This window comes from Quercus robur, chromosome 9, assembly GCF_932294415.1.
Source record: "Quercus robur chromosome 9, dhQueRobu3.1, whole genome shotgun sequence".
NCBI classification, from domain to species: Eukaryota; Viridiplantae; Streptophyta; class Magnoliopsida; order Fagales; family Fagaceae; genus Quercus; species Quercus robur.
In genome coordinates this window covers 20295780-20307011 of record NC_065542.1, presented here as the reverse complement: position 1 = coordinate 20307011, position 11232 = coordinate 20295780, and the positions used below count along the sequence as shown (strand labels likewise).

The window sequence follows — 11232 nt, the reverse complement described above, 5'->3', positions numbered from 1 at the left end:
AAGCACATCACAAAAATATGAAAAATACAAACAAAAACACTAAAACAAACCTTATAAAACCAAAATCTAAATCCTTCATCTCAAACATACACAAATCTCGTTAGTAGTATTTGAATAGTTATGTAGCAGAAGATGGCAGAGGTGGACTTTTACCAGTAGTTTTTGAATTGTTCTTCATTTTAGGATCGTTTTTACTTTTTTTAAGGCCATTGATTCATTGTAATAGCTTCTGTTATTAAGGAAAGCCTTTTTTTCTCCAAATCTTGTGCTTTCTGCCTTTCTTCTTACACTGATTTTATCAGTTTCAATGCAACACAAACGCACAAATATATTCTGTTGTCTGTATATATTCTTTTTGCTGTACAATGAATTCATAATCGGAGAGTACATAAATCTCCTCTCTAAGATTACTTGAATTACTGAACAGTGTCATTGGCAACCTGCCATCAATGGCATATCTATCAATTTTAACCTTCTGTGATGTTTGTTCTCTTTGTTGTCCAATTCTATTGGCTGGAATTGTTTCTAACCACTTAGTGCCCCTTAAATACTCATTAAGAACATATGATGCAAAATAAGGCAGCCTTTTCTTTATATGCTCCCAAACTTACATAATTAAAACAGTGCACTAATCTTGAGTAATCCAATTTGTTTATATGACACATAATGAGTCTCAATTTAGTTTGTTTTAAGTTCTCAATTTAGTGTTGAGCTTCTAATACCGCCAAAGAGTGCTTTTCCCCTTCTAAAGTGAAAAGGTGGGCTGTCCATGATTTGGGTAAAACCTCCACTTTACCCTAATGTTTTAAATATGTTGTAATTATTATTTATAACTTTATATTTTACTACCATAGTAATTATTTAAATGGAAATTAGGGGATAATTAGTCCTTTTTTTTCTTCTTCTTCTATCTTCTTTATCTGCAAAATTTATGTTAAGCTATATAAAAAAAAGTTCCGAGGAGAGCTATCCAAATCTTTCAAGGAATTTAGCTGAGTTTTTAAATGATTTATCGACTACATATGATTAAATTCTCTCATAATTTCAAACATTAAAATCTTGTAGGTAACCAGTAAAAATGAGTGGGTTTGGTTGTTTAGAGAGAGATGTGCATGGGGTGAGACTCCGAGAAGCAACCTAAAACAAATTCCTTCAAGAATATCATCATAATAATTGGAATTGTTTCATTTTCTTATTTTTCTTTTAAACAATTTCGGTCGGGTGCGTGGATGGGCTTGAAGGAAAAAATCAGTGAGAAAGGATTTATGGGAGAAAATTTAAATTTAATGAAAATGGTTAACATTTGGGGTCAATATAAATATATATATATATATATATATATATATATATGTATATAAAATTTATTTATTCATTTATAAAATTGCTTGAATTTATATTGGCCAAACTATACTTTTGAGTTTCGATTCCCTAAAAAATATTTATTGTTACTAGTCTCTGTATTTCCAAAAATGTGTCAATAGACTCAATATGATCCGTATTGAATGTTGCAAGTCTTAGAGTTATTCTAGAAGCATGCCCCATCTCACAATTCCTTTTGTATTAGATTATAACTGGTTAGCTATCACTTTTACATAGATTGACCATTTTTTTTACCATCACTTACCATTAATCACACAAAATAATTATGAGAAATTATGCCATAAAGATTGTGGTCCTATAATTATTGCAAGTCTTGTTAGTTTTTGTACAAAAATTGATAACCTGTTGTTAACATTGAGGCAGAAAAGATTTAAAAGTGATGTGGTAGAGGCAATTGAGGAGAAAAACAAATAATTAAAAAAAAAAAAAAACGTTTCAAAACCAGTTCGAGGTCCAAATTATCATCCAATAGCTTTGTAACTTAATTGGCATTTTCCTATACACAAAGTGTTTAGGAGTCTAAGTGCCCGTTTGGTTTAGCGTTTCAGGGGAAAAAAGAACTTTGCAATTTCAAAATTGGGTATTTTTCAATTTTGGGTGAGTTTGGTTCAGCTTTTTGATACTATGTTTTTTGAAAAAGTGGCGCTTTTAAAAAATTGCGGTATGAAACTAGGTTTTTTTTTTTAAAAACTTAGTATTTGATAGAAACTGTTAAAAAGTGCGTTTTAAAAAAAAAAAAAAAACTAAGTATTTGACTAGCACTTATAAAAGTGGCGGTTTGAGTTGTAAATTACTAAAAATGACAATATATATACAAGGGAGTTTATTTCATACTTAAATCAACTACTTAATAATAATAATAATAATAACATTATTATTATTATTATTGGTATTATTTTAATAATGTTTGTGTCAGATTTTTTTTTGGTCATAATTCTTTTTTATTACCATTGATGTGACAAATTTTTATAGTTCTAGTTCAGACTCACTACTAATATCATATTTTTACTTAGCAATAATTATTTAAAAAATGCTATATTTTTATATTTTGTTTTAAATTTTTGTAATTTAAAATTTTATTTGCTTCTGGGAATGTCTTCCACATTTTGTTTTTTTACCTGATTGCATATCTTCCACGTATCTCTTTTTTTCCTTTTTCTTTTTCCTTCATTTTTTTTCCTCATCCACTCATTCTCTTCTCCCTTATCTTCTTATTTACAGTGATTATTTTTAAAATGTGCATCACCCATAATCCCATTTTTATTGGTTCTAGTTCGAGCTCACAACTAATATCACATTTTTACTTACTAATAATTATTTAAAAAATGCTAAAGCCACTAACAGTTTATAAAAATGTTATATAATAGCTTGTGTGTGTAGAATTATTCACACAATCATGCCACATTACAATTGTGGCAAAAAAGTTTTAAAATAATTTGTAGTGCTACATTTTTTTTTGTTTTAAATTTTTGTAACTTAAAATTTTATCTTTTAAATTTTATTTGCTTCCATGCATGTCTTCCACATTTTTTTTTTACCTGAATGCATGTCTTCCACGTATCTCTTTTTAGTTTTTTTTCTTTTTTCTTTATCCTTCACTTTTTTTCTCGTCCACTGTGATCGTCATTGTACTCGGTCCTCATTAATGGAGAGCCAAAGGGTTTTGTCACCCTCACAAGGGGTATAAAACAAGGTAATCCATTGTCTCCCTATCTATTCTTGTTTTGTGCTGAAGGATTGTCTGCCATGCTTAGAAAGGCAGAAGAAGCAAGACATTTGCAAGGTGTTTTATCCAGGAATGGTGGAGGCCGCCTATCCCACCTATTGTTCGCAGATGATAGTCTCATCTTTTGTCAAGCAACAATGGAGGAATGCCACTGATTATTAGCCATCTTGGCGCAATATGAGGCAGTTTCGAGGCAAGCTATAAACAGGCAGAAAACTACTTTGTTCTTTAGCAAAAATACAAGAGCAGATGTAAAGCACAACATAAGGAATTTGATGGGGGCCAGAATAGTGGAGGATTGTGAAAAATACCTTGGATTACCGATGGCAAGTGAAAAGAAAAAAAATCACAAGGAAGGTGATGGGATGGAAAGAAAAGTTTATTTCAAAAGTGGGAAGGAAAGTCCTAATCAAGACGGTAGCGCAAGCAATACCAACATACTCCACCGGCATCTTTAAAATTCCAAAGTCATTATGTGAAACTATAAACTCCACTATGGCCAAATATTGGTGGAGGCAAACGAAGGAAGAGAAAAAGATACATTGAATCAATTGGAAAAAATTATGTTCCCCAAAAGTAAAGGAGAGAATGGGGTTTAGAGACATCCAAGCTTTCAACATAGCATTGCTAGCAAAACAGGCGTGGCGGTTGATACATCACCCTCACTCTCTTTTCTACCGGGTCTACAAAGCAAGGTACTTTCCAAATTGCTCGTTTTTGGAGCCGAAGTTGGGACACAATCCTTCTTATGTCTGGCGTAGCCTACTGGCTGCGAGAGACATCATAAGGGCGGGGTCACAATAGGAGGTGGGGGACGGTAAAAAATAATTAGAGTGGCAGTGGATAATTGGTTGACACACAAGCTGTTATTTACTGGGGAAGAACAGACAAATATGCTAGTCAGTGAGCTCATTGATGATGACACGGGCCAGTGGAACAGACAGAAGGTGCATATATTATTTGCACCCAGTACCCGATGTGAGATTTTGGCCATACCCTTGAATGCTTTACACAGAAGGGACGAGTTAGAGTGGAAGGAAAACAGGGCAAGGAGGTTCTCAGTGAAAGATGCGTACCATGTTGCTATTCGCCTTTCGCATCAAGATGGGGCTGAACACTCAAATGCTCGGATAGATGGCAAGGTGTGGAAGACAATTTGGGCTTCAAAGGTGCCACCGAAAGTCAGGAACTTTATTTGGAGAGCGTGTTCAAACATTCTTCCCACTAAGGAGAATCTGCACAGCCGAAGGGTGAAGGTGGAGCCGAGATGCGACATCTGCTATCAACAGCCTGAATCAACCTCGCACTTGCTATGGGAATGTCCAATGGCAAGGAATGTGTGGGCAAGGGTGCAGAAATGTAGCAACCAGGTGCAGGACTTCTTCCAACTTTGGTAAGCTAACAAAGATAGAGCTGGAGAGACGGTGGGGTATAATAAGAAGCTTGGCGGTCTTGCTAGTGTCAGTATGGTAGACCACTACGTGGGGTAGGGAGAAATGTAATATACTTGGGGTTGGATTGTTGGTGGACACGAGTAAATGACAAAATGGTAGACCACTACGTGGGGTAGGGAGAAACGTAATAGATTTGGGGTTCGATTGTTGGTGGACACGAGTCAATGACACAAAACTCCCTGTAATACTGTTTGCTTTCTCAGTTATTAATATATACTTCTATCGTTATCTCTTAAAAAAAACAAAACAAAACAAAATAAAACAGTGATTATTTTTAAAATGTACATGACCTTTCCATAATCCCATTTTAGCTTTGCTAAGGTTACCAATTTTGATTGGAGTATCCAGCATTCTTAATTAACATCTGTGTGCTTATATTAAGCAATTTATAGGATGAATAATAACCCATTGGACTTTTGCAAGTTTATTTTATAGAATAAATTTACGTATAATTTCTTAGGATTTTCTAATTAAATTTAATTGCGTGATTGGATTGACCTATGCACATATACTTGAATTTGATTGTTCTTGGACATACAGCTTTCTTGTAGCATTGCATGTGTTCTATCACAGAAACAAATTTACTTGCACCTGTGTAAAGAACCACCCCAAAAAAAAATAAGTTTATAAGGTTGTTAAAATCACAATCCAAATCTTAGGATTGCATGATCCTACCTACCCAAAAAGAGTAGGATCACTTAGAAACCTAGGAGTGTATGTAGGATTGCCAAGTGACGGGAATGAAAACTCTACATCCCGCTGACGAAGATAACATTACTGACGGGAGAACCATCCATGACGAAGTGAGCAGAAACAACGAAGGAAGCTATCATCACTGACGAGGCAGAGAGTTATTCAATGCGATCAATCAATGATCCGAGCAGTTACCAAATCAACCAAGAAGACCGTTGGAGGGCCTATTAAAAGTCTCATTACTGGCCAGGTGCGTTACAAAAGAAAGCATTAACAGCCTCAACGGCTAGCCCTTATGGGCTCAGGTATAAAACTTTCACACAACCAACAGAAGAAAATATATGTAAAAATACTCTGAAACTATCTATTATTTCTTTATTGTGTTTAACTGTGATCCTAACTTTGGCATCGGAGACTTTGTGGCAGGCGCCACACCGGTGTCTCTCGACGAGCAAACCTTCACGTCTCACGGGTGATTCCATCTGCGCATTCACTGACGGATTTGTGTTCCATCAGTTTGGCGCCGTCTGTGGGAATTAGTTTTCAGATTTATATTCGAAAACGTAGTTTCCATCAATTCACCATATCCAGATGGAATCCAACCCAGATTCAACGGCCTTGGCCCAGCAAGTTCAAGCCCTGGCAGCCACCATTGAGGAACTCACCAGGCAGAACCAGGAAATGAAGCTGCGACTCCAGCAGGTTCAACAAGCTCAACAGGAAGAAAACCGGTCCAAGGGTAACACGGAGGGAGAGGGGGATAGCCAACAGAGGGAAACCCCCTGGAGACCAACTACTCCGGACGAACAAAACTCAGATCTTCTTCGGGAAATAAGGAAAGAGATGGACGAACTAAGGAGCGCTATCAAGGAAAAGACAGACCGGAGTGTAGACAAGATGGTAAGGGCTACAGATTCACCCTTCACTGCAGCAGTACTTGATTGCCCCGTGCCGTCAAAGTTTCGCCTGCCTCAGTTAGAACCATTTGACGGACTCAAGGACCCTCAGGATCATCTTAATACCTTTAAGACGACTCTGGGCCTTCAACAACCACCTGACGAGATATTATGCCGTTCCTTCCCTACAACTCTCAAAGGAGCAGCAAGAGAATGGTTTACTAAATTGCCAAACTCGTCCATAGACAACTTCGATCAGCTAAGCAGTGCTTTCCTGCGTCACTTCATAGGGGGACAACGCCCAAGGAGACCAGTAGATTACTTACTCACCATAAGACAGGGAGAGAAGGAGACTCTGAGGTCATATGTCAAGCGATTCACCCGGGAAACTCTGGAGGTGGACGAAGCTGATGACAAGGTGCAACTGACGACCTTCAAGGCAGGGTTGAAATCCAGAGATCTTGTAGCCTCTCTTGCCAAAAACCCCCCGAAGACAATGGCTGAGATGCTCCTGAAGGCCCAAAAATACATGAACGCGGAAGACGCTCTAGCTGCCATAAAAGATACCGAGAGGCTGGGAGACAAGTCCAAGCGGGAAGACGACCGCAGAGGGCAAAAGAGAGACAGACCAGAACGTCGGAACAATGACGGGAATAGAAGGAGGGATGAAAAAAATCCTCGTCAGGTAAAATTTACTCCATTGGTTATGCCTGTTGACAAGATTTTCACGCAGATCAAGGACGAGCATTATCTCAAATGGCCCAGGCCATTACACTCGTCCCCCAACGTACGTGACAAGAACAAGTATTGCCGGTTCCACAGAGACCACGGCCACAACACAGAAGATTGCAGAGACCTGAAGGAACAAATAGAGGAGTTAATACGGAAAGGAAAGTTGCAGAAATTTGTAAAGAAAGGAGAACATAGCAAGTTCAGAGACGACAACAGGACCCAAAATGAATCCTTCACTCGGGATGACGACCATACGTCCCAACCTCCACGCAAAGTGAACGGGGAGATAAACACGATCACGGGAGGACCAGTCTCAGGAGGGTCATTCAGGTCGCTTAGAAAAGCATACCACAGACAGGTAAACCGCGTCCACGCTATTCCTCCGTCCAAGTACCGACGAACATACCAAGATATGTCCTTTAGTGAAGGAGACGCCAGGGGAGTGAAACAGCCTCACAACGATCCCCTGGTCATAGTGCTGAATATAGAAGGGTTCAATACCAGAAGAATCCTTGTTGATAACGGAAGCTCGGCGGATATCATCTACCTCTCAGCCTTCCAGCAGTTGAAGTTAGATCCAAAAAGGCTCCGTCCTTTTGACTCTCCGCTTGTCAGTTTCAGTGGAGACAGGGTCTACCCCAGGGGTATAGTGACTCTGACGGTAACAGCAGGGACCTATCCGTTGCAGCTGACCAAACAAGTAGATTTCCTGGTTGTAGATTGCCCCTCGTCCTACAATGTCATCATTGGGAGGCCTACCCTAAACAAATGGAAGGCAGCAACGTCCACATACTGTTTGAAGGTGAAATTCCCAACAGACGATGGTGTAGGTGAAGTAAAGGGAGATCAGGTCCTGGCAAGGGAGTGCTACCAGGCCGTACTGGCAAGAAAGGAGAACCACACGTGGACGATAGAAGAAAAAGAGGAAGACAGAATGGAGATCCTGGAAGCAGTGGAGTTGGTAGAAGGAAATGCGGACAGGACAACCAGGATAGGGACGACGCTAAGCCCTGAGATGAGAGCGAAACTCATAAAGTTCCTTAAAGGGAATCTTGATGTCTTCGCATGGAGTCACGAGGACATGCCAGGCATATCTCCAGGGATCATCCAGCATAGACTGAATGTGGACGCCAACAGGAAGCCCGTTCAGCAACGACGAAGAACTTTCGCTCCAGAGCGAGATCAGGCAGTAGCAGAAGAGGTAACCAAACTATTGACAGCGGGGTTCATCCGAGAGGTATACTACCCAGAATGGCTCGCCAACGTCGTCCTGGTAAAGAAACCAAATGGAAAGTGGAGAATGTGTGTAGACTTCACTGACCTGAATAAAGCATGCCCAAAGGACAGCTTCCCTCTACCAAGGATAGACCAACTCGTGGACTCTACCGCTGGACACAAGTTGTTGACGTTCATGGATGCCTTCTCAGGGTACAACCAGATAAAGATGGCTGAAGAAGACCAGGAGAAGACCGCCTTCATCACCAGCCAGGGACTCTATTGTTACAAGGTGATGCCTTTTGGGTTGAAAAACGCTGGAGCTACATACCAGAGGTTGGTAAACAAAATGTTCAACCAACAAATTGGCAGGAACATGGAAGTATACGTAGACGATATGCTCGTCAAGAGTAAGGAAGAGCTCGCCCATCTGGACGACCTGGAGGAGACTTTTGCAACCCTGAGAAAACACCAGATGAAGTTAAATCCTAGCAAATGTGTTTTTGGAGTAGCCTCGGGAAAATTCCTGGGATTTATGGTGTCCCAGAGAGGAATAGAAGCCAATCCAGAGAAAGTACAAGCTATCATTGACATGGCTCCACCCAAAACCGTCAAGGATGTACAAAAACTTACGGGAAGGATAGCAGCTCTAAACAGGTTCGTCTCCAGGGCCACAGACAAATGCTTGCCCTTTTTCAAAACCCTCAAGCAGGCCTTTGCTTGGACTGACGAATGCGAAGCAGCGTTCCAAGAGTTGAAACGATATCTGAGCAGTCCACCCCTCCTGAGCCCGTCCAAAGGAGGGGAGAACCTATATTTGTACCTGGCAGTATCAGCGTCGGCAGTCAGCGCAGCCTTGATTAGAGAAGAAGGCAAGAAGCAACTCCCGGTGTACTACGTCAGCCAGGCCTTTCAAGGAGCTGAGTTCAGGTACCCAAGAATTGAAAAGATTGCGTTCGCGCTTATAGTAGCTTCGCGCAAGCTCAGACCGTATTTCCAGTCAAATCCTATCCTTGTAATGACGGACCAGCCAATCAAGAAGTCAATGAACAAACCGGAAGCAGCAGGGAGAATGGTCCAATGGGCAATCGAACTCAGTCAATTTGACATCGAGTACCATCCAAGAGCAGCCATCAAGGCACAAGCTCTGGCTGACTTCATCGCTGAATTCACTCTTCCAGACGAAGCAGGAACTACCGACGAAGTTGGAAAATGGATAATACAGACAGATGGTTCGTCAGCCCAAAAGAGGGGGGGAGTAGGGGTCGTCATAACCACCCCCGACGGAGAAGTGATGAAATATGGAGTTCAACTGGAGTTCCCAGCCACCAATAACGAAGCCGAATATGAAGGAATATTGACGGGCTTGAGGCTTGGAAAAGCTCTTGGTGCCAAAAACTTGCTTATCCAGAGTGATTCAAAGCTGGTAATCGGACAGATCAGTGGAGAGTACGAGGCAAAGGAAGAAAGGATGCAGAAATACCTTAAACTGACGAGGCAGCTAACTCAGGAGTTCGACACAGTGGATTTCGTCCAGATACCAAGAAACCAGAATATTGAAGCTGACGAAGTGTCGAAACTAGCGTCGTCAGAAGCAGGAATGACAAGCGCAGACGTGGCAATAGAAATTCAGAAATGCCCAAGTATTGAGGAGGTGGCAGTGCTCACCACCCAGAGCACAAACACCTGGATGACGCCCTTGATATCCTTCCTCCGAGACGGACACTTACCTCAGAATACTGACGAAGCCAGAAAGGTCAGAAAGAGAGCGGCTAGGTTCACGATCCTAAATGACGTCTTGTACAAGAGAGGCTTCTCTATGCCCTACCTGAAGTGCATCGACGAGGACGAGGCCAAATACATCCTAGAAGAGGTACACGGAGGAGTCTGTGGCGACCATGCCGGCCCCAGATCCCTAGTAAACAAGGTGATAAGAGCGGGGTACTTTTGGCCAACCATGCAGGGGGATGCTGCTAACCTCGTCAGAAGATGCAACAGATGCCAGCGGTACGGGAATGTACAACGGCTTCCAGCAGAGAAGATGACGACTATATCCTCCCCATGGCCATTCGCGCAATGGGGAATCGACATCGTCGGTCCTCTGCCCCAAGGTAAAGGTCAGGTAAAATTCCTTCTAGTTGCTATTGACTATTTCACAAAATGGGTTGAAGCACAGGCTCTAGCAACCATCACTGAGGCTCGGATTCGGAGCTTCGTGTGGAAAAACATTATCTGCAGGTTCGGGATCCCTTTGACGATCATATCCGATAATGGGAAGCAGTTCGATAGCCAAGGCTTCAGAGAGTTCTGCTCGAACCTCGGGATCAAGAATCAATTCTCATCCCCGGGACACCCCCAGGCAAATGGACAGACGGAAGTAACAAACAGGACGTTGCTCAAGATAATCAAAACCAAGCTGGACGAAGCAAAAGGTGCCTGGCCCGAAGAACTGCCTAATGTCTTGTGGGCATACAGGACTACAGCCAGAACCCCGACAGGAGAGACACCCTTCAGGCTTACCTACGGCTCTGAAGCAGTGATCCCAGTAGAAGTTGGAGTAACAAGCATCAGGCGAGGAGCTTTCAGAGAGGGACTCAATGACGAGGGACTGCGGTTCAACCTGGATTGCTTGGATGAAATAAGAGACAATGCGTCCATTCGAATGACAAAGTATCAAAAGAAAATGGCCGAGTATTACAATAAGAGGGTCAAACTCAGGCGTCTGGCCATAGGGGACCTCGTCCTTCGCAAAGTCACTATAGCTACTAAAGACCCGACTCAAGGGAAGCTGGGCCCTACATGGGAAGGGCCATATCGCGTCGTTCATTACTCTAGGCAGGGGAGTTACCATCTGGAAACTATGGACGGACGAAAACTCCCTCGTCCTTGGAACATTGAGCATTTAAAGAAATACCATGAGTAAATGTAACGCACGAATGCACTCGTTATTGAAGTTAATAAAAGTATTATTCATTCAATGTTTTTGCGCAGGCAGTACAGGTCAACCATGAGGCCTATAAATCATTAAGTAACAAGATTCCGTCTTGACGGATGTAAGTTACCGACGACCATAATACTATGGTTAAAAGACTTAAGTAACAAGATTCCGCCTTGACGGATGTAAGTTACCGACGAC

General features: G+C 41.5%; 1 protein-coding gene across 1 annotated transcript; it reads left to right on the top strand.

The window, feature by feature from the left end:
• The first annotated feature begins 3999 nt into the window (after positions 1–3999).
• On the top strand, positions 4000–11019 carry LOC126700821 (uncharacterized). The gene is made up of 4 exons (XM_050399005.1): positions 4000–4499; positions 6915–10218; positions 10273–10528; positions 10595–11019. The coding sequence occupies exons 1-4, from the start codon at positions 4000–4002 to the stop codon at positions 11017–11019; spliced, it is 4485 nt and encodes a 1494-aa protein (XP_050254962.1).
• Positions 11020–11232: the final 213 nt, after the last annotated feature.